This window comes from Toxorhynchites rutilus, chromosome 3 (assembly GCF_029784135.1).
Source record: "Toxorhynchites rutilus septentrionalis strain SRP chromosome 3, ASM2978413v1, whole genome shotgun sequence".
Classification (NCBI taxonomy): domain Eukaryota; kingdom Metazoa; phylum Arthropoda; class Insecta; order Diptera; family Culicidae; genus Toxorhynchites; species Toxorhynchites rutilus.
The window spans coordinates 274,314,343-274,339,194 of NC_073746.1; the positions used below are offsets into that span (position 1 = coordinate 274,314,343).

The 24,852-nt window shown below is 35.9% G+C and overlaps 1 protein-coding gene across 2 annotated transcripts in view; it reads left to right on the forward strand.

Moving 5' to 3' along the window:
- Positions 1-24,852, forward strand: part of LOC129777988 (axin) — a 52,149-nt gene that overhangs the window by 17,346 nt on the left and 9,951 nt on the right. For both annotated transcript variants that reach the window (XM_055784606.1, XM_055784605.1), the window contains exon 3: positions 17,231-17,595. In XM_055784606.1, coding sequence (XP_055640581.1) covers positions 17,509-17,595 — 87 coding nt within the window. In that variant the 5' untranslated portion in view covers positions 17,231-17,508. The remainder of the gene's footprint in view (positions 1-17,230; positions 17,596-24,852) is intronic.

Below are 24,852 nucleotides of genomic sequence, written 5' to 3' on the forward strand. Positions count from 1 at the left end.
CTGGCAAAGCTGCTCGCGACGATAAGAAAACCCGAATTCGGAACAGAACACATTCGGTTCGGTGGACATCAAGACAACAGGCAGTTGCAGCGAGCGGCGAGTGGCAAACGCAATCGCAAAACGGCAGCTGGTAGCAGAAGAAAAAAGTTTGTTCTTTATACAAACTGCTTTGGTGGCAAATCCAGAACAAGGCGGCATCGAGGGCGTTCGAAATGTTTTTTTTTCAAAACCAAAGTTTTCTAAATTGGAACCATTCCATAAAACACGGCGCTTATCAGGGCCATTAAACCTTTCAAAAAAGAGTTTACGAAATACAGTTCAATGCTTTCTAAAATAATATCCAAAATAATAATAAAACACAAATTGATTTTTTCATAATTTGTTTGCCAGGATCTGATGAGTATGTGAATTTGTCAGTTGCTCTGAGCTTATTGATAGTTGGGGACTTTCCTGATTATTCAATTTTCACCAATTCTCAAATTGTTTCCAGATTGAAAGTACAGTAATTTACAATTAGTTCGACAGTTAGCTAATTGGACGGACATGTAATGCGACATATTTAGTTGGACATTTTTGTAAACATAGAGATCCAAATTATGACCCCACATTGAAAGTCGACACTGTACCACTGTCATCGCAAATGTTCAATTACAGGTTAAAATCGCCTCCAATGCGACACTGAGTGGTGCTTCGGCACGTCGTGGGGTCTTTTAAATTGATCATTCAGTTTTCACAAACCCATGTATGGTGTCCGAATTAAAAGTGGCTTCAAATTACAACACATTGTATGCAGGATGGCATTAACGAATTTTCTCGGTAGCAAGAACTGCTTTCTTTGGTTGATAACTGATGTTAAAAATTGACTGACGTTACATCTGCATTGCATAGAGAAATAACTAAGGAGCAACACGATGAGCTATGTATTTCCTGCTGCTCTGTTCTTATTTTAAAGGACTTTAATCCGAAGGTCATTCGTCCCTGTATTTACTGTTGGTTTTTCAGAACGCTTATAGCTCGTTTATTTCTCGACAGATCGTAGAGTTCGTCTCCAAAACCTCAGTTCTTTTTCATTTTTATTTACTTTGTTTGCGGAGACTACAAATCTTACAATTCATTCGTCTCCGAAACCACAGCTTAAGGTACGGTAATGTGCTCAATAGTGAAATATATGATAGTGAACGAGCTGATGACTACCTATGCATTCCCTATCACTGTCATCATTTTGATTGTACGATATGTGTATACGCCGAAAGATGCCCGACGTTGCACATTTAATAAGTACAAAGCCTTCAGAAAAAAATCAAGAATCCAGTTTGTAAAAAAAAACGCAAAAACACAACACCAAAGGTTCTTTTCAGAACCCCCAACATGTTCATAAAGAGTAAACAGTAAACTAATCCATTTTTCAGGTAGATAGGTAGGTATTCACGTAGGAGAAGAAAATAAAACAATATATTTAAAATATATATTGAGCAAAAGTTGTCCCCTTTGTATAGTTCTACGTCACTCCGGTTATGTCACCGACATTACCCACCCGTCTTTTTTTTTTCACTCCGGATAATCGAGTCAAAACAATTTTTTTTTCTTCATTTGTTTTTTTCGCCGAAAAAACAAGAAGAATTTGATTTTTGATTCATCCTCTTTAAGTCAAAAACACATGAAAAAAAAATTATCCAGATTCTTTTTTTTTTCCAATTCATTTATTTGTAAGGCTCAATCGCATGAGCTTTGCGGAGCCACTAATTCATGATTTGTTTTTACAGAATTTCAACTTAAATCTATGTTTAGTAGGTTTCGACCGATTACTCGCGGTTTACTCGAGGTTAGAGGGGCAAATATCCAGATTCTCTCAGGTGGTGATAGACGATCATATTTGATGAAAAAATCCTCCTACGCATATGTTCGAATTTCAACAATGACAGAGTTACAGAGCTTTTTTTTTGTTTCGGACTCTGTTGCTTCAAACTGGCTCTACATTAAAAAGTACGCTACGGAAGATGATTCTGATGCTTTCATTCAAAAGATGATAAAATTTAGTACAGGATATAATAGTGGAACAACTAAATTAGTGAATTTTAATAACATTTTGGAAGTGAAACACTGAAAAGTTGATAGTTTTTAATGTGTTATTATTAATTTTATCCTGAAAATTTATATTAAACTAGAGTTTCTATCAATTAAAATGAAGTTCTTTAACCGCTCCACAATTTATTCTATGACGCACAACTTCTATATTTCTTAATTTGGTTGCAATATCGATATAAAAAATTCCTGGTGAAAATTCAAGCTAAATCTTCAAAAATTAAACTTCACCTTAACGTTGAAAGGTTACATTTCTTCATGAAATGAGTCATATTTGAAATAGAAAAAAATATTTTTTTCCAAACTGAATATAATCGAGACCAAAATTGTATATAATCGAATCACATAGAATCGAGTCCGACCTGTACTGTATTGTATTAGTCAAATCATTTCATTTGATACCAATATTGAGGGGATTGCAAAAAATACATAGTCGACCATTTTGTGGCGGCGACCTTTTCGAATTTATGTTGTTCATAGTGTAGTGTATTCTCCAAATCAAGCCATTCAGCCATTTTTTTGCGGCGGCCAAACTGAATTTTTCAAGATCATGGAACACGCAGTTTTATAATGACAATAGAATTAAATATATGTTCCAAATTTCAGATCAATCATTCAACAGGAACGGGGTCAATTTTCTATAAATGTGGGACAACTCAACAAACATTCAAGCATACATAGAAACAGGTCAAGCTGAATGAAACCATTCAAAAAGTAATTAGTTATTTGGGGACTGCGGCCATCTTGAAAATGGATTTTTCATTATCTGCTATGTTCTACTAGTCGAGAACTTTCTTTTGATACATTTTTGGGCATTTTTCATAAATAACTGTTCTACTAGTCAAGCCTTTTCATTTGATACCCATATTGATAAGGTTCTGAGAAAATATGTAATCCGCCATTTTGTAGTGGCCACCATCTTAGATTTGCATTCTCATACATAACTGTATTCTACTAGTCAAACCCATATTGATGGAGTTGTGAAAAAAATATATATGGCGCCATTTTGTGGTGGTGGTCATTTTGAATTTGAATTTTGCATAAATAACTGTATTCTACTAGTCAAGCCCTTTCATTAGATACCCATATTGATGGTGTTCTGAGAAAATATGTATTCCGCCATTTTTGCAGTGGTCGCCATCTTAGATTTGCATTTTTCATAAATAACTGTATTCTACTAGTCAAGCCCTTTCATTTGATACCCATATTGATGGGGTTGTGAAAAAATATATATGGCGCCATCTTGCGGTGGCGGCCATTTTGGATTTGCATTTTTCATAAATAACTGTGTTCTACTAGTCAAGCTCTTTCATTTGATACCCATATTGATGGGGTTCTGAGAAAATATGAAATCCGCCATTTTGTATTGTCCGCCATTTTGGATTTGCATTTTCATAAATAACTGCATTCTACTAGTCAAGCCCTTTCTTTTGATATCAATATTAGCTATTCAATATAGAATTATTATACAAATTATTCAAAATTTCCGAAAATCAAAAATAATATACTCCGGATAATCGAATCCCGGACAATCGAGTCTCCGGATAATCGAGTCCGACCTGTATTTGTCGAAGAGATGCGTGTAGTTAAAAAACATTTGTTTACATTCCAATCAATATTATACAAAAAAACATTCAAGATCCCCAAAAATGAATTTTTATTAGAACTTGGATAGTTTAATGATCTTGAAGGTGTCCGTCACCTTTTCCTCAACTTCGTTTGTAAAACACTTGTCCCGGAAGCTGCTTGATTCTGAGATCGTTGCTTGGCCGTCACATTCTGCCTGTCGTCGAGTTTCGGAGTTTTCACCTAGAACGACAGCTCGGTGCGTTTGTTGGCTTGCTGCACTGTTGTGTGCGAAATTCGCAACTCGTATAGAGTAAGTAGTGCGGGGCAAAAGTGCGCACCTAACTGTTGTCGTCCAACAACTCTTTAAATAAAATCAATTAAAATTTAGTTTGCTTACCAAATTGTAACTTTATATATACATTACCTTCGAAACGTAGTATAATAATTTCTCGAGTTTTGTTTGTAGTTTGAAAAAACATATTTTAATACAAAAAAACACCGTACGGGAAAAAAGTGCGCACTTATTGAAATGTTCTTCTGAGGTAACTTTTAACAAAAATAAATGCTTTATCATAACCAGCGGGAGAAGCATCATTACCAGAGTGTGTAGTCACCATCCAGTGGGGAGGAGGGGGGAGTTGAATGATGTTTTATGGGTGAAGATGGGTGGTTGTTATGGTCGCACATACCACGTGGAAAATTTTGGGAGGGAGGAGGCTGATAATATGAGATATCTGAAAATGTCCAACATTTGAAACAGAATTTGTTTTATTAACAAACTAGCTGACCCGGTGAACTTCGTCCCACACACAATTGATGTATAGATATAAATCATTTCGAACACTCAAGGTCCCACATAAATGAATTTTAAGTACGTAATCTATACTCGCGATACATAATTTATTTTATGACATATAAACCTAATGCGGACTAAGACGCATCGATCCTCACAGTGACTGTTTAAATCCGTTGCTCCGATCTTGAGTTAAATCGTGAGGAACGGACACTAACTCATTTTTATTCATAAATATCAAGTTTATGAATACATAGTTACCTTCACTTGATTTTTTTGAAACTCATTGTTGAAAAAAAACAAAATTTATATGAAGTTCATTGTGAAAACATAAACATAACCGTTATTGAATTGAATGCATGGTGAAAATAAAAACATTTTTCATTTGAAATTCACTTTGAATTATTTTTAAGCAATTGTTTATTTTTCTTCCTCATCTTGGATTTCGGTTCTGAGGATTCCGATACTTTACCTTAGAACGCTGTTGCTTTGTTGTCTGAATCGCCCTAGGTGCTTGCTGGCACATCCCAGCAGAAGTAGAAATGCCAATAAAAGAAGATTCAAATCATAAATTACTTACTGATATGAGCCTCTTCCTCAGAGCTGATTTAGAAAAACCGAGGTCTGTCGCAATCCGACGCTTCGAGACTCCCTCCCGAAGCCTCTGTCGGGCCATTTGAGCATTTCTGGAGTTTCATTTACGCACTATCATCTACTATAGAATGAACATTTCCTTGACAGTGTAGTTTTGAACTTTCCAATTATTTTAGGTAAGTAAATCGTCATCCCCAAAATTGAACAAATTAGAAACATCGAAACATCGCAAAACTCTTTACCTCATAATTTTTTGCCACTTTCATGAAATGTATCTAGTTTATATGTGTGAGCTGCTGGTGTAATAATGTATCAAACGAATACACTGTTGTCGAATTTTTATGCTCGTTTGCTTCAAAAAGGCCAATGCGCACTTTTGCCCCGCACTACTCTACAACGTCTCGGACAATGTTCAGGTTTTTCAAATGCATCAAAACCACTTCTATTTTATCAATTTTAAATTGACCAAATTTTGATCGTTCCACACTTTATTCAAGATTTAAGTGAAATCAGAGAAATTTTTTTCGGTAGATTCTGTTTTGCTGATTCCCTACGACAATGCGCCACCCTAAACTTCGTTCGCTGCTTACATAATAATGATGGAACAATGACATGCAGTCCCGACTTAATCCCTGGTGACCTTTTTGTTTCCCAGAATCAAAAAAGATTTAAATGAAAACAATTCGACTTTAATCGATTCCTAATATATTATTACAGGTTTCAATTCTAAATGTTTCTGTACAAACGAAGTCAAAGGCGGACGAGCTTCGCGTAGTTACGGTGCGAAACGAATTTTTTCATTTTTATTTATTTTTTTCAGAATTAGGGTGGTCTGAAAAATCCGCTGTTTTGTCAATACGCCGAATTCTGAACATTTTTGAACCGCTCAACCGATGTTCTGCAAGTGCAAATGGAAATTAAGAAACCTTCATGATTTTTTTATATATTATGGAAAAAAACTTTCAACTTTTTAAAAAATCGTATAGAAAGCAAGGTGTTTAATTTTGTTTCAAAATTTTCATCGAAAAAGTTGGCAGAAATTTTTTATTTAAACACCTCTCATTTGTTGTAAAACGAAACGAATAAAAATTATGTATAATAAAAAGTAATCTACAATATTTTGTTACTTTTGTTGAAAAAGTCTCACCTCCATAGAGTTGAAAATAAGGATTTCTTCCTTCTTTCAGATCACATACTATGATTCACACTATCCAATTTTTATTGTTTTAGATGAGAATTACATGATGTATTTTTCACGAATTAGAACTCCAGTTATCCGATGTTCTATGTCAACCAAATGTACGGTGGTGTGGATCTATTGTTGTACGACAGAATCTAGGTCCGTAGCGAGAATTCAAAACTGAGATCGACAACTAGTAACTGGTGATAAAATTTAAGGTCTAAACTCGTTCGTTATTCGTTTTTTGGATATGGCAAATCAAACAATTGAAAATTTATTCTTCGTGTTACATTTTTATGCGTGCTTCTTCCCAACATTATCGGGAAATTATAAATCGTTAAGTATTACTAATCTCATTGTTAGTTCTCATAAGCTCTCAACCATGTTCCCATACCTTCATAAAATTTCGAAGATATACATACGTAAATATTTCCAAACTGTCCAGATTCCCCCCCCCCCCCACTATATGTACGGGTAATAATCGCAAAAAAAACTGCATTTCGGTCTGTTTTAATTTCAGTAAAAACCATTGAAAAACACTTCTTTGTAAAACATTTGGCCGAATAATTCGAAAAACAGTATTTTGAATTACAAGAAACTGCATTCAAGTTTAGGGAAACATGAGCTTCGAAAGATATAATTGAAGTTTTTCTTAACATGTCCGTATTCCCCTTCCACCTTCATTTATAAAAATATAAAAAAAAATACAAATTCGCGTTACTTCGACAGTTGCCTCTACCCAAATCAGAAAGCTGGAACAAGACAATCAAGATGGGTGCAACAAGATATTAAAAAAATCCAGCCCAACCTCACATCGATGGAACGATTTAAGCAAAATTTAAGCTTGCTGCAGGATAATAAATACTTTTCCGAATTTCTATTTATACTCTACTGAATATCCTTATATTGAATTGTATCGAGTTCAAGATATACACATATACAACATACAAGATATACAACATTTCTGAGTAATATGAATTTGTTTCACCAATCTCGTACAACTTGTTTTGGTTGTAAAGACGATAGTTTGACAAATTCGCATGATTTCGTAATTCAATGTGAATGTTTTTAGCGAAAACATTTCGCAAGAACCAATTTCGCACCTGAAAAATTCGCTTATTCTTAAACAAGCATAAGTGTGTAAGTTATTGTTACCTCAAAAAAGCACCAACAGAATGCAAACGATACTAAAGTACTGTCGCCGGCCACTCAGCGATACTATGTGCATGTAACCACTGTAGTGTCATCGGACGGCAAAGTGTGCATGTATTTAAGGCAGTATTCTAGTCTAGAAAATCAAACTTTTTTCCTTCACATTTCTGTAGTTTAGGCATTCAAGAATATTCCCTATGAAGGACTTATCGAAAATCCTATTATTTACAGAGTTAGAGCCATTTTAATGATGCGGTATCTAACTTGGTATGGCCATAACAATGAACTTCTAACGCGCATACACGTCAAACTGGCGTACACGATATCTCAAGTTCTACTGAACCGATTAAAGTCGAATTTATATGGATACAATCTGCAGGCATCTCTCTATCGCATAAACCTCTAAAAACGATATTTTTAAAATTTAACTATTTAAAAAAAAAACGTAACAAAAACTTTTTGAACCACATTTTGTTTTTCAAACGGCCGCCATTTTGTCAAAAAATATGTTTTTGACTTGTCCGAGGTTCATGCGATAGCGGCATCATTACTGATTCAGAATCTGTTCGTTTTTTTTGTTTCAGATTACCAGAAGGGCTGGAATCGTGTACGCCATGGCACACCTTTTTTCTGAACGCTCTCACCTCATCAGCTCTTAACTATTCAAGTTAAGAATATTTTTTCTCCGTTCAATTTTCGTTTTAATGTTAAAAGATAGACGAACAAATAATGATATAATGGATAGTAAAAATATTCTTTGTTTTATTTTAACTTCCGAAATTCGTGTCTCTACACTAGAATACCTCCTTAAACAAACCCCTGAATTCTGCTTCCAATTTTTGAGTCAGAGATTATATAATTATGAAATATTCTGAAAATAATCAAATTCTATAAATTCTAGATTTTTCTGCGTGATTCCCACATTTCATCTCATTCAATCATTATTCAATTTCAACCCTCCAATCAAAAATCACGCGTATTGACAAGTATATTATCATATTGCAAGTTGCATGATTGTCCTATCGTTGCAAAATCCATCAATTCCTGTACGAACTGTACCTACCCTCGTTATATTTCTTAATCCCTTCCCTCCGATAGCAGAAGGGGCACATACAAAGGTTCCAGCCCCTTTTGCATTTTTTTTCCAGTTTGTATTTTAAATAAACACACTATAATGGCCAGAAATTTCTATGTTGGTTGAAAAATAAATAAGGCGCAAGGTAAAAGAGAAATAAAAAAGAACCCTTCAGATATTGAAAAGAGCGGAACAGAATAAGATTCGATTGTGCCTCTAGAGGGGAGCTCTCACTCGAGCACACATACAGCACGACAACTGCTGCGATGGCGGAAATTTATTAATTTTTAATTTTAAAAATCCAACAACTTATAATTTTTTAACGATAATAGCCACAGCTGTCGATTTGTGCAAACCTAGAAACGGAACAGTCAATCGAAGCCGTAGCTTCTGTTTGCATTTCGTGATCATCGGTACGGGAGGAACATTAGGTAATTGAATCTGAAATGTTGTTAACTCAGTGAAGCACGTTATTTTCATATTCCGTCAGGACTACTCGCCACTGACGAATGGAGAGGATTAAATTTCGATGTAATTTCAAGAAAGAACAACTCCAAATTCGGAGAGGTACAAAATCGATGGTATTGTTCTCTTTCACGATTCTCACAACAATTCTTTTGCCAATTCATAATCATAACGCTTCATGAACCTATCTCTACCTCAATTCCATTCGTTCGTTTGAAGGTAAGCAAAGATTTGTACCGTATTGTACCTTACTGCTGTTTTCCTTGGAAATTAATCACATACAGCTCCTGTTGGGTGCATCCATTGAATTCAAATCAATAGCGCTAGTTTATTCCTTTTTTCAAATCTTTTTACAATTGCGATATTGTTGGAATTGTATGCTAGTTATCGCTTATTAACGTGAGAACACTGCTTTTCCATCGTGTTATTTCTTTACAATATCCTCTATTCACGTATATTATAATGCTTTTTACAGACCATTGCATGGTGCGCGAACAAACTTTGTTTGGATTTCCCTCGGATTCTTAAGCAGTTCCAACGATCTTGAATGCCTGGAAACGCCAATATTTGTTTTTGGGCCTTTTTCATTTGGTTCAGCTCACGATTTTCACCTGCGGCCTCCGGGTGTTATTATCTCCTGAGGTTCGTTTTGATTGCTAAGCAGCTGGCTAAGCAGCGAGCTAGCAACGTGTTGTTGGTCCAGTTTAGTGGCAACCATCCGGATGCTTTCGTTGCTGGTGCTGGTTGGTTGCGGGGGTCAACTTGAAGTTATAATCCCAGCCGAACAAGTTGACAAAAAAGTGTTTAAAATTAGAGGATTTGGGGAGGGGAAACATAGTTTCAAGAATACGACGAAACGCGACGAAATACAAATGCATTATTGATTCAAAAAATATATTATTAGATTATATTGGTTGTACACTGAATTCTCTTTTTACACGACTGATGACCGCGCAAAAAAAAACCCATAATATCAAGCGAATCGCGTAATTTCGAGAGAATCTTTTAAACTCATTTAAGGGGAGACCCCTGCCTGAAAGGTCGAAAAATAGTGAATTTTTGTGATTTTTTTCGGATGTTAGGAATAAAGTGAAGTGTTCGAGTATTTTGTTCGTTGTTTGTGGTATATTTGAAGATGTGTTTTCGATTTTTTGAGTGCACCGATAATGATTATTATGCTGTTGAGACAGCTGGATGCGAGGATGCTGTCTGAAAATCGGTACCTTGCTAGTGGTATCGGTTCTGAAGCAACGGGGTCGCAGAACGAATTCCAATGAATATTTTGAAATTTTAGGACAATACCTATAGCGTTACATAGGGATTTTTGAAAACCCGAAAAATTGCCAAAATGGCGACAATTTTTGTTGAAAATGAGTTATTTTTCATGAAAAATGGCTGTTTAAAAAAAATTGCTTTAGATAATTCATTTTTACATGCTCATAAAGTTTATTCCTTTTTTCAAATTTATTTACAATTACGATCGCATTTACCTCGTTGGAATTGTATGTCTGTTATCGCTCATTAACGTAAGAACACTGCTTTCCCATCTCGTTATTTCTTTACAATATCCTCTATTCACATATATTATAATGCTTTTTACAGACCATTGCATGGTGCGAAAACAAACTTTGTTTGGATTTCCCTCGGATTCTTAAGCAGTTCGAACGATCTTGAATGCCTGGAAACGCCAATATTTGTTTTTGGGCATTTTTCATTTGGTTCAGCTCACGATTTTAACCTGCGCCCTCCGGGTGTTATTATCTCCTGAGGTTCGTATTGATTGCTAAGCAGCTGGCTAAGCAGCGAGCTAGCAACGTGTTGTTGGTCCAGTTTAGTGGCAACCGTCCGGATGCTTTCGTTGCTGGTGCTGGTTGGTTGCGGGGCTCAACTTGAAGTTATAATCCCAGCCGAACAAGTTTACAAAAAACGAGTTTAAAATGATAGGATTTGGGGAGGGAATCATAGTTTCAAGAATACGACGAAACGCAACGAAATCCAAATGTATTATTTATTAAAAAAAATATATTATCATATTACATTGGTTGTACACTGAATTCTCTTTTTACACGACTGATGCCCGCGCAAAAAAAATCCCGTAATTTCAAGCAAATCGCGTAATTTCGAGAGAATCTTTTAAACTCATTTAAGGGGGGACCCCTGGGGGGTCGAACAATAGTGAATTTTTGTGATTCTTTTTTCGGATGTTAGGAATAAAGTGAATTGTTCGAGTATTTTGTTCTTTGTGTAAGGTGTATTTGAAGATGTATTTTCGATTTTTTGAGTGCACCGATAATGATTATTATTCTGTTGACAGCTGGTTGCGAGGATGCTGTCTGAAAATCGGTACCTTGCTAGTATTTAATATTAAAAAATATTAACGCTTTAGATAGTTCATTTTCACTTGCTCATAAAAAAGTTCAACCAAATCGGTCGGGTAGATCCTGAGATATCGATACCACCATTTGAAAAACATGGTTTCGAGAAAAACGCATTTAAAAATTCGTATAGCAATACTATATCTCTATATCCTCATACATTTCGCTGTATCTTTCCAACGAAATCAAATATCGACATTGTTGTGCTTCTAGGACAACATTTCTGAGAGGATAAGCTTCCCAAAAATGCAAAAAACAAAAAAAAATCGATTTTTTCAGACCCGGGTCCCCCCTTAAGGTGGTATTCTAGTGTAGAGACATGAATTTCGGACGTTTTTTCGAGCTCCGTAAAAATAAAACAGAGTATTTTTACTATCCATTATATGATTATTTGTTCATCTATCTTTTAACAATAAAACAAAAATTTTACGGAGAAAAAATATTCATAACTAGAATAGTTACAAGCTGATAAAGTGAGGGGGTTCAAAAAAAAGTTGTGCCATGGCGTACACGATTCCAGCCCTTCTGGTTATCTGAAACGAAAAAATCGAACAGATTCTGAATCAGCAAAGATGCCGCTATCGCATGAAGCTCGGACAAGTCAAAAACATATTTTTTGACAAAATGGCGGCCGTTTGAAAAACAAAATAACGTTTAAAACGTTTTTTTTACGTTTCTCGATTTTTGAAAAATAGTAAATTTTGAAAAATATTATTTTTCAGAGGTTCAATTGATAGAAAAATGCATACAGATGGTATTCATATAATTTCTACATGAATCGGCCAGTTTGAATAAACTAGTTTCGAGAAAAACGCGTTTGAAGTTCGTTGTTATGGCCGTACCAGGTTAGATACCGCATCACTAAAATGGCTCTAGCTCGGTAAATAATGAAATTTTCGATAAGTCCTTTCTAGGACCTTTCATGAATGCCTAATCTACAGAAATATGAAGGAAATTTTTTTTGATTTTTTTCAAATTTCTAGACTAGAATACTGCCTTAATGTAAAGTATGAGGATGTCAAAAATGAACAAAATATTTATTTTGGGTGTAGAGACCAACACTGAGTTTTTTGATAGGGTTTTTTTAGAATGAGCGTTGATCACTGAGACTGACAGTTACAGGCATTGTTTTCGGATGTATTACAAAATGTGACTACTTTCTAGTCGAATTTTTGACTATTTTCTATATATTCAAAGATATTGTTCAAGCGCTCTTGATGCGGGCTGGATGGAAAGCCCAGTAAAATCAGGTATCAACGTGTTAAATATCGAATTAACAATGTGAATTAATACATTATACTGCTGAAATTTACATAATATTTTTAGTAGCAAGGTTTTCGCCAACCAATCATAGCCTTTTCCAGTAATGACACATACATTTCAGAGATCGTTTGGGTATAAATGAAACAAATAGATTTCGCTTGCAATAATATCGCTAACTAGGGGGTCTCCGTAGCCACATTGGTTGCGCGTTCGCTTAGTAAGCGATCGATCGTGAGTTCAAAACTCAGGGCCCTCATTGACCATCTTTGTGTTGTTACAGAATAGCTACGTCCACGCAACAATCATCAGCGATGGAGATCGATCCACGGTCGAAATAAGATCGATTCATCCATACAACTGCTCTGCTCTGCCAGACACATCGGGCTACTGTTCTATAAATAACTCAACAATGATCAATCAACTGTCTCCGCTGTCCGGTGGTCCAACTGGATAATGGAAGAACAGAAAGAATACCCTTACGCCTAAATGGCTACTGTGTGAATGTACCATATGTAATGGTATAGAAGGAATACTGGCGAATGGCAACTGTGTAATGTGCTAATTATAGATATGATAACCATGTGACATGTACACGATTAAAATTCGGCTCTGTTACAGCTAAAATGCTAATGAGCCTTAAATAAATAAATGGGATAAAAAAAAATATCGCTAACAAGAAAATAGAAAAAAAGCAGGGCTAATTTTGTTAACCTGAATCAGGAAAAAAATTCTATTCTTTTTTATCACTGCTGTACATAATTCGATAAGAATCTTGATTATTACGGTAATTGGAACGATAATGATAAGAAAAGTATTCAACTAGCCAGTTTCGCTGTGTACATTTACTTCAGTGTAAGTGCAAGTTAGAAGGACAAACAGTGCGAAATTGGAAGGCTTCTGATAATCGCATCCTCTATTAACCCTGTCAAAAATTGGCTGGAGAACGATTCGAAAACCATATTCAAAAGTACGGTTTCTGAGTGTATCAGTACTTCGGGCACTGGCGTCAAACTCCGTAATAACTTCCAGCAACAAAAGCAACAAATTCACTAGCAATCACTAGTATCAGAAAAATGAACCAGTTGCCCAGTTGCTAAAGCATCACATAAATGATCTGCTGTCTCTCACATGGGAACGTAACGAATCTCAACGGAAAATAGCTTTGAAGTATGAATTATGCCATTGAGCAGTTCAAAATATTATTCTTCAGCATCAACAGCTTGAAAGTGTTACTGATGGATCGGGGGAGAGGATCAAAACGCAAAAGTGGTATACGAACGAGCAACAAGAACATTCAAAACCATTCGGCAGAAAAAGAGAGGCTGGATTTGCTGATTTCTGATTCGACGACGCACAGCAGAATGTAATCTGTAGAACTATTATACAATAGATTGGGATATGTGGCCCAAATCATGGGGGTCGATCTGGAGGTTAATCTCATTGAATGACCGCCTCAGAGTGTCAGTTTGAACCCAATTGAAAATTTGAGCTATCTTCGACATTAAGAGCCCACGCAGACTGCAGACTTTTGTTGGCCGATAGATTGGTCGGACGACTTAATCAGTATGGTATGGAACAAGTTGACAAAAAACGAATTTAAAATGAGAGGATTTGGGGAGGGAAAACATAGTTTCAAGAATACGACGAAACGCGACGAAATAGAAATGCATTATTGATACAAAAAAAATATTATTAGATTATATTGGTTGTATACTGAATTCTCTTTTTACACGACTGATGCCCGCGCAAAAAAAAATCCCGTAATTTCAAGCAAATCGTGTAATTTCGAGAGAATCTTTTAAACTCATTTAAGGGGAGCCCCTGCCTGAAAGGTCGAAAAATAGTGAATTTTTGTGATTTTTTTCGGATGTTAGGAATAAAGTGAAGTGTTCGAGTATTTTGTTCGTTATTTGTGGTATATTTGAAGATGTGTTTTCGATTTTTTGAGTGCACCGATAATGATTATTATGCTGTTGACAGCTGGATGCGAGGATGCTGTCTGAAAATCGGTACCTAGTGGTATCGGTTCTGAAACAACGGGGTCGCAGAACGAATTCCAATGAATATTTTGAAATTTTAGGACAATACCTATAGCGTTACATAGGGGTTTTTGAAAACCCGAAAAATTGCCAAAATGGCGACAATTTTTGTTGAAAATGAGTTATTTTTCATGAAAAATTGCTGTTTAAAAAAAATTGCTTTAGATAATTCATTTTTACATGCTCATAAAGTTTATTCCTTTTTTCAAATATTTTACCATTGCGATCGCATTTACCTCTTTGGAATTGTATGCCTGTTATCGCTCATTAACGTAAGAACACTGCTTTTCCATCTCGTTATTTCTTTACAATATCCTCTTTTCACGTATATTATAATGCTTTTTACAGACCATTGCATGGTGCGAGAACAAAGTGTCAATTTGAACCCAATTGAAAATTTGAGCTATCTTCGACATTAAGAGCCCACGCAGACTGCAGACTTTTGTTGGCCGATTAATTGGTCGGACGACTTAATCAGTATGGATCGATATGCATATGCGCACACTACACCGATTCAGAACCGGCCGATAGAAATGCAATTAAACTATTGCAGTTAAATTAAATTTTCAGCAAAGCTGTAAATTTTCAATTTGATATATTTTTATTAATTTATGTGTAATATTGATATTCTGTTTATCAGAAAAAAAATTCAGAGAAAGAAAAAAAGTAAGACAATTCATGAATTGGGTTAACAAATAATCTTCTAGTGGGAAAGGAAATTGAAAAAATGTTTGAAAATCGCTCCCGGATGTGGTTGTCAAGCATTTGAGTTTTTTTCGTGCCCTGCAATCTTCTTTTACGGCCATCCGTGCCGTAAAATCTCTGATCCCGTGATCCTTCGTCATTTTCCGAATCTTCCTTTTGATAGTAGCGATAATCCTTGGAATTCGAGCTGATGTCAGACGATATGTGGCCACCTTCGTGGATAGTTGTCCATTCTTTTCTCGGTCCAAGGTCCTTTTTCACACCTGGTATGTAAAGATGATTGACGCCTTAGAAGACAACACTCGCCACGTTATCATAGTTAATATATAGCCTCAACTGCTGCAAAAACAGATAGAAAATTGGACGGCATAGACTTGCCTCTGATGACTCGAAAGGAGTCATCAGAGGCAAGTATATGCCGGCAACCGAAATAAAAATTGTCAATGATAATCTTTCGAGTAAAGACAAATTCATGACACATTCCACACACACACAACACCATTCATTGTATCGATATGGACATCTGCTCCGCGATTTTTTTCAGGGACGAGAAAGAAACTAAATTAGCCACGAATCAAACAAGGCTCATGCTAGTGTAAATGCGCCACTAAAAGCTGACACCTACTGACTGTACAATATTCCTTGAAACTGTATCTTACAATCATACAAGCTATCATACAAGCATATCATAAGCAATCATACAAGCTTAAAATCGTGAAAAAAAATCGTCGTTCACAATTCATTTGATCAGACTTCCCTCATTAACCCTTTTACTATATTGCTTATCACAAAAAAATCATGTTTACCATCAAGTGTTAATCGCTACACGGGCTGTGGCAGCTTATATTGCCACCAACATTTTACGTTATACGGGCAGTGGAAACTACATTGCCACCATTTTTTTAATGTTTTAAATTGTTTTGCGTCTTTTAGCATGTAAACATGTTGTATTGTAGTTTGTGTTGATTACATGCCTAGTTGTCACGGCCCGTTAGAGGGCTAAACAAACGTGAAAACGAAGATGTAGTTACAATAGTAAAAAAAACTCTACATCCCCGTGGTGGTACCGTTAAAAGAAAAGTGTCAATTTGTCACACAAGAGCAAAAAATTAGAAACCAAATATCACCAAAAAAGTCACTGGCGCTTTCAATCTTAACCTCCATGAAATGCCTTCTTCTGACAAAATGTCACCAAACAACAATCGACAGCAGCCATTTTTCAGGCTGCGACGCGATTCGTCAAATCAGACGGACCAATTGCATTGCATTGCGCAAGGCATGGTGGTTCGAAATAAAATGGGAATACCGAGGGACAATAAAAGAATGAATGCCGAGGCTGGATGAAAGGAGTGACACGAAGGAATGAACCAAAGAGGGCATACGGTCGATTTCGAGATTTATTGTTAATGTACTTACCACCGGTTGAGATCCTTTTCTTTGGCAAATAGGGGGAGAAAGAAGTATATTCCAAACATTTCGCCCTTAGCATGCGGATGTTCATGCTACGCTTTTGGCATTTGGGAACCATCTTCGTTGATAACAAATATTCTCACATATAAGGGATTGAAATAGATTTTGACTCTGGGTAACGTCGTTTTTTGCTGTTTCTCCCTGAATTTCAATTGTTAAAATCGCCATTAAGCTTTGTACGAGTGCCATATTCATTTTTACCGAATAATTACTGTACTGATCCTGGCCCGAAGCAGAACAATGGACGAAGAGCGAAGGGGGAAATGAAAAAGTGAATTCAAGCGTGGAATATGCGAAACATAATTCCAGGATTGAAGATTGACAGATGAATAGGGCTGATAGAACATTTTCATTAGAGCGGCGTGGTTTTTCTTCCACGGCAACCGCAGTAATTGCTCAATTTCGCAACCATGCATTTTTATGTTTCCACACTCTAACCACATAATTTTTTCGCACATTTCGTTACAGATAAACATCATCTGGCTGAACTCACTTGCTTCCAAACTTACGCATCGCCCCAGCTCAGCCACGGGTAGAACAGCGGAAGCATTTCATTATTGCTGCGTTGGGCTGGACAAACCGCACTCTTGTTAAACAATTAACAATTCCGACAAACTACAGTCGAAAAATTACAGAGCTTCAAAGAGGTAAAAATTTGTCGACACCAAGCCGACGACGACGACGCCGAAATTAATGCACTTTTTCGTTTTCCGTACCGCGCACGGAAAACCACAAGCTCTTCTTCGATGAGTCAGTATTCATCATACAAATTTGATGACCTCACGTGTAGTGGACCAAGACCACCAGTGCCAGGAAAGGAAAGCCGTCCGAAGGTGGGTAGTGTCCATAATGCTGTTATCCTAACCACTTCTGAGTTGTAGTGAAAAGAAATCCATTATTTTTGCATGGTAGTCATGATGATTCGAATATTCACCGTTTTGTTCGATAACTTTTGAAAACAACTACAACATTATGCCTATTGGAATTATAATCAATTCCATTCACGGATGGTAATTCGGTCCATGAGATTATTTGCGTTAGCACAATCTTCAGAAATAATTGTACAAAGTTGCATTTGAGTTCTAATTTCATTAACGTACGTCCAACGCGTGTTATCTTTCGAAATTGGTTTCAAACTGTACATCTCTTCTTATTCTTCAGTGGTACTAATATTCCTACAGCAACTTCGCCGTCTCAACGCAGTATTACTTGCGTTATTTTTATTAGTGTCCATTTGAAAAAAATCTATGCCAAATCACACACCTAAAATGCATTCTAAATGTTAAGCTCTAGAAAATTAGTGGCATGGCCACTAATTTTTAGAAAAAAAAAATTTTTTTTTTAGATTTTTAGAAATCGAAAAATCCTCCGAGCAGAACGAAAATCAAACCCAAAGGCCACGGCATGATATTCAAGACGATAACAACTCGGCCACGTGTATCATATAAGCTGTACATCAATGCACAATGCACAATGGTCCTGGAGATGCATTCAAGTGGAAATTAGCATTTAGAGCTTGACAGTTATTCTCTAGACAAAAACTGTCTTAGAAAAAGTTGTTACTCATAATAGAGCGCTAGGGTGACCAAAATTGTCGATGAAATAAAAAATCTAACTTTCTTATCTTTATAGATAGAGGTGAACATAATTCGACAATATTGTAACTCCAATTAGTTGAGACATCTTTGTAGAACAAAGTTTTTCTCTATCTCTTGAAATAACCGATATGGCGCCTTTTTTTTAAGTTACGTAAGGGTCACCATGAAAAAAACTGTTTTTTTGCTCTTACTTTTATATTTCAAATTTTACATGCAAACTGTTTCCGAAAGACTTTTAGAGCTTACTAATACAAACATTTTTCGATGCAGAACTTGTCAATATCTCCACTTTACTCAAAGTTATTTATGTTTCTTCCCAAAAAACACGCTCTTTTCATTTGTTTGTCATTCTTTCTGGGGCAAACATAAAAAAATGTTTGTTGACGGAATTTGAAAGAACAGATTTTACTCTATTTAATATGCGATTTTCAAAACTATGTTATTTTTCGTGTTTGAGTAAATTAAAATTGAAATCTCAACAACTCAACTTTTTCAATTTGTCGCATTTTACTATTGATAATTTTGTTGAACAAAGAGTTTTTTTGAAATTTTGTGTTGCGAACGAAATTTCGTGTGCCGATGTACTGAAAATGTTGCAAAAACCGTTTTGCGAGTTTGTTCTATCCAAAGCAAGAGCATACGAGTGGTATAAAAACTTTAGAAGTGGTCGTACAGTGATGGAAGATTTGCCTCGTTCTGGATGTCAATCAACGTCGAACGCCGATGAAAACGTGAAGAAAGTGAAAAAAATTGTATATTGAACGGCATATGAAACGGCCGGAAATGTGGGCCGACAATTATTGGATTTTCCATGATGATAACGCGCCATCGCACCGAGTCCTAATTGTACTGAATTCTTTGACCACAAATCAAGTAAATACCATCGAGCGAGCACCGTATTCACATGATATGGCCCCGTGCGTTTTTTTTGTTCCCCAAGTTGAAGTTGCCACTTCGTGGAGAGATTTCTGTCGATCGAGGAGATGAAAGAGAATGCAACGAGGGAACTAAAGGTCATCTCTTCGTCGGCCTACCATCAATAACTTTGATCAGGATTGAGATAATGACATGTTCTGCATCGCAAAATGTTGGTATTAATAAGTTCTAAAAGTTGTACGCAGACCATTTTGATGAAGAGTTTTAAATATAACAGTTAGAGTAAAAAAACCCGTTTTTTCATAGTTACCCTAATGCAACTCAGATAGAAAGCGCTAAAAATAACTTTGTGGGAGATAGTTATTGTTTAGACAAAAACTGTCTTAGACAAAGTTGTTACATAAGATAGAGTGCTTTTATGTTCTCAAAAATAGGGTGACCAAAATTATCGATGAAATGAAAAATCTAACTTTTCTATCTTTATAGATAGAGATAAACATAGTTCAACAATGTTGTAGTTGTTATATTAAACAACTTTGTAGAACAAAGTTCTTTTCTATCTTTTAAAATAATCGATTTAGCGCTTTTATCTAAGTTGTATTAGGATGACTATGAAAAAACGTGTTTTTTCTGCTTTAACTTTTATATTTCAGATTCTACATCAAAACTGTCTCCGTACGACTTTTAGAGCATATCGATACCAACATTTTGCGGTGCAAAACTTGTGTATATCCTAATCCTGCTCAAAGTTATTGATGGTTTTTTACCCAAAAACTCATGATTTCAATTTTAATTTACTCAAACACGAAAAATAACATAGTTTTGAAAATCACACATCGTGTAGAGTAAAATACGCTCTTTCAAATGCCGTCAATAAACATTGTTTATGTTTGCCCTAGAAAGAAGGAGAAACAATTGAAGAGAGCGTATTTTTTGGGAAGAAATATCAATAATTTTGAGTTAAGTTGAGAGATTGACAAGTTCTGCATCGCAAAATGTTTGTCTTAGTAAGCTCTCAAAGTCTTCTGAATACAGTTTGCATGTAAAATTTGAGATATAAAATTTAGAGCAAAAAAACAGTTTTTTTCCATGGTGACCCTAGCGTAACTTTGAAAAAAGGCGCTATATCGGTTATTTCAAGAGAAAGAAAAAAACTTTGTTCTACAAAGATATCTAAAATAACTGGAACTACAACATTGTCGAACTATAATTATCTCTATCTACAAAAATAAGAAAGTTATATTTTTTATTTCATCGACAATTTTGATCACCCTATTTTTGATAACATAAAAATGAGCGCTGTATCATATGTAACAACTTTGTCGAAGACAGTTTTTGTCTAGAGAATAACCGTCGAGCTCTAACTGCTAATTTCCACTTAAATACGTCTCCTGGACCATTGCGCAATGATGTGTAACTTTTTTGCAATAGAAAATGTTCGGTTAGAATATAGTTAGCCACTGGAGAATTATCGCGTTTGCCACAAACATTATAAAAAACGAAAGTTAACCCTTTCACCTACAACATCGAGTCTCACTCGATGTAAAATGATTGTGCCAAAACGTATAATATCGAGTCTCTTTTGTGCTCTTTGTGCTTGCATATCACAAAGCGCTAAAACGCTCAGAAGAGAAGTGAAATTACTCGATGCGTGACCCATCAAAGCGTTTGCATTTGGTTCGCTCTTTTGAAAATTAAATCGTACGCGAAGGATTTAACTGTAAGATGTTATTCGATTTATGGTGAACATGTTAATATTTTGTTGCGTAACTTTTATTTGAGGGGCTTAGAATGCAAGTGGTGTAAGTGACATGATCGATTTCTCTTCATCAACTGTTTCTTTAGTTAATAACTCAACTGCAAAAACGTTCAAATTTAAGTTTGCTATATAATCCAATAGTTGAGGTTCCGATCTATCTTCCACATTGTCGAATACAGCTGGGAATGCATTTGCAGCTAAGTTATGACTAAAAGAGAGAGTCGATGTAGATAAATCGATCAAATCACTTACACCCCTTTCATTCTAAGCCCCTCATTTTTAATAACAACGGCGCATCTTCCGGGCATGGATTTAATCAAATTGACTGTTGTTTCCTTCGGAATTTCTCCCCAAGCTTCAGAAAGTGCTGGAAAAAATTCAATTGTGTTTCGATCTGAAACATCCACACGGTAGCACTCCAAGTGCGTGATCATGGAATTATTTTTTCACAGTTTCGCAAGTGTATCTGATTCCTCAAAATTCGCGCATTTCATCTCCGGCATGGGCTAGCATAGCCGACCCGCCGTCGAAAGCAGCGTTCTCTCGCACGCAAACCTGTGTTCCATTGATTGCCTGGTTAGTTTGAAACATAAGATACGATCCTCTACCAACTTTGCATACGTTTTCCTAATGCATTATGTTTGCTCGGTAAATTTTTGTTTTGGAATACCCTATGATCAGAAAGTATCGGGATTTTTTTTATTTAGACGTACCGTGCATTCTGGAGCCGTTTTTTTTCTTATGTTTGTACTACCTTAAGACGCACAACTGTCAGGTATCCGATCATTAGTGTCTGCCTAGCGTTTATTTACATTAGTCAACTTTTTCAATTTGTCGCATTTTACTATTGATAATTTTGTTGAACAAAGAGTTTGTTTTGAAATTTTGTGTTGCGAACGAAATTTCGTGTGCCGATGTACTGAAAATGTTGCAAAAACCGTTTCGCGAGTTTGTTCTATCCAAAGCAAGAGCATACGAGTGGTATAAAAACTTTAGAAGTGGTCGTACAGTGATGGAAGATTTGCCTCGTTCTGGATGTCAATCAACGTCGAACGCCGATGAAAACGTGAAGAAAGTGAAAAAAATTGTATATTGAACGGCATATGAAACGGCCGGAAATGTGGGCCGACAATTATTGGATTTTCCATGATGATAACGCGCCATCGCACCGAGTCCTAATTGTACTGAATTCTTTGACCACAAATCAAGTAAATACCATCGAGCGAGCACCGTATTCACATGATATGGCCCCGTGCGTTTTTTTTGTTCCCCAAGTTGAAGTTGCCACTTCGTGGAGAGATTTCTGTCGATCGAGGAGATGAAAGAGAATGCAACGAGGGAACTAAAGGTCATCTCTTCGTCGGCCTACCAGGGATGCGTGGAGGACTGGGTCCTGCTCAGTTGTGATACACACTCTTGTTTCTGAAATCTGACCAAATGATGGTTTATTCCAATGCCTCTCACTGCCGATAGTTCTGCTCACTACTTTACATAATGATGGTCGTAGCATTGTGAGTGACCAAACAATTCCAATCATTTATGATAATCACGATGGTTATTTCGATTTGTTTATTGATAAGGTAATTTATATATACTCGAAAAATAGGATACTCCCGGTCCAAGTGGGGTAAATAAACAAAAAAGAAAGTCGTTTAACTCAATCACTTGTCAATTATTTAATAATTATTGAAAGAGATACTTAATACTTAAACTTTACTATCATAGTTCGAACTTTTCAATTTTCGTTCAATATTTATTTTTTATTATTTCTTATAGAAATACTAGCTGACCCTGCAAACTTCGTCTCGCCCAAAATGTTTTTTGTTATAAATACTTTCAAACATTCACTTTTTCTTACTAAGTGAACGTCCATGGGTTTAATCGTAGAACTGTACATTGGTTAAGTTTGACCTTTTACAAATTCTTTTAATATAAATTACCTAGTACTTCTACCAGAACTCGTCATTATAATATCAAATTATTTTCAGACTCAATTCTCGTTCAAGGTTTTTCAATCACTTGCTAATATGGTTCTCCCTTACATGGAATACATGTTTGATACAGAAAATATAATAAAATAATGACATCTGAAATCGGACGATTCCTTCCTAGAGTTTTACTCTTTCCTCTTTGCTTGATTAGTTCTTGAGTTATGCAGAAATTTCTGAAATTTGTTAAAGGGGGAGGAAAGTCGTATCACAGAGAAAACATTTCTTGCCCCGAGTTCCATTTGCTTGCTTAGTTCTCAAGGTATGCAAAAATTTGTGTTTCATTTGTATGTAAGGCCCTGATGTTTACTATATATTTTTATTACGTCGATCCATCATTCCTAGTAAAAGTTATGGTTTCCGTTTTAACTTACCCCGAATTTCAACTTGCCGCGGAGTACCTTACATGAAATCTCGGTATATTTAGTGTTAAATTCAACGAATGCTCAACGCGGGTCTTTTGAAAAGTCCGTGCAAAATCGGGGTGATGGCACTACTGGCGCGTATCGAGTCTCAGCCAGATCCGTCTGTTTCTTTTTTGAGGAAATCGAATGATTTTTTTCCCATCACGACAACGCATCAGCTCACGACCCAGTAGTTGTGGTCGCAAAGTTAATGAAAATATAGTTCCAGTTCGTTTCACGTCCTTCTATTTTCCAGGCTTGGGTCCGGCGGTCCCTATTTGTTATCCAATTTAGAGAAATAGCTGGCGGGAACAAGATTTTAATCAAACGAGGAAGTGACTGCAGAAACGAATGGCCCTTTTTCTGACATGAACAAATCCTATTTTTCCGAAGGGATCAACAAACTATAGCAGCGTTGAACGAAGTGTAAAAGCCTAAAAAGAGACTAGGTTGAAAAATTAAAAATAAATGGTATACCCCAAACAATTAAATAGTTTCTATTTTTGCATGGACTTTTTAAAAGACCCTCGTAATAGTGACCACTTTGGTGCTGACGAGTCTTGATAATATCAAACAGTTCCCAAACTCCAGCAGACAGATCATGATCGTACAAAAAAGGATAGAAAACATTGGCAATTGAATTGACAATTGCATGCTCAAATCTGAGATAAGCTACTTAAATGATTTAATAGCGACAAAAATTCAAATTTCTAAAAAAAAGTCCAACTTTAAATGATTGAAAAACAAAAAAAACGCCAAATAAGTCTCAATTGAAATGGATTTGTTCTCCATACGAATGACAATGCAAAAATCCACTGACGAAAACATCGAAAGCAAAGACACGAAAACAAAACAAAACAACAGACCTAGAAGTAATATAAAGAGGAAATCTCGATTTTTTTCGGTTTGTACTTTGAATAGATTAATCGACGCAAATTATTCGATTATGAATTGTTTATAAACGATTCAACAGTTATAGATTCGCACAAATCAAATGTCACTGACTGACAACATTGTTTTACTTGATGATTTCAATTTGCACGGTATTAGTTGGACTCAGAGCTCAAGTAAACACTTGTATCCATATCCCTGACGCTCATCTATGAATTGTTTTACCTTACGTTCACTGGAAAGTTTTAGTACCGCCGTTTTGTGCCAATTGAACAGAATCCACAACAATAACAACCGTATGCTCGACCTATGTTTACCAATTATGAAATGGTCCACAACACTACGGTGATCAAAGCTTCTTCTAAAATTATGAAAGAAATTATGTCGCCATCACCTCTCCGCTTCTTGTTTCATTGCTCGAATAGTTAACACTCGTTTTCGTTAAAACCATCGAGTCAATTTACTACGATTATCGTAGAGCGAATTTCACTCCTTTATCAAATTGGTACAATGGTACAATGTCTTACTCATGAGAAATCCAATCAGTCGTTCTCAATTATTTAAATTGTTTCAT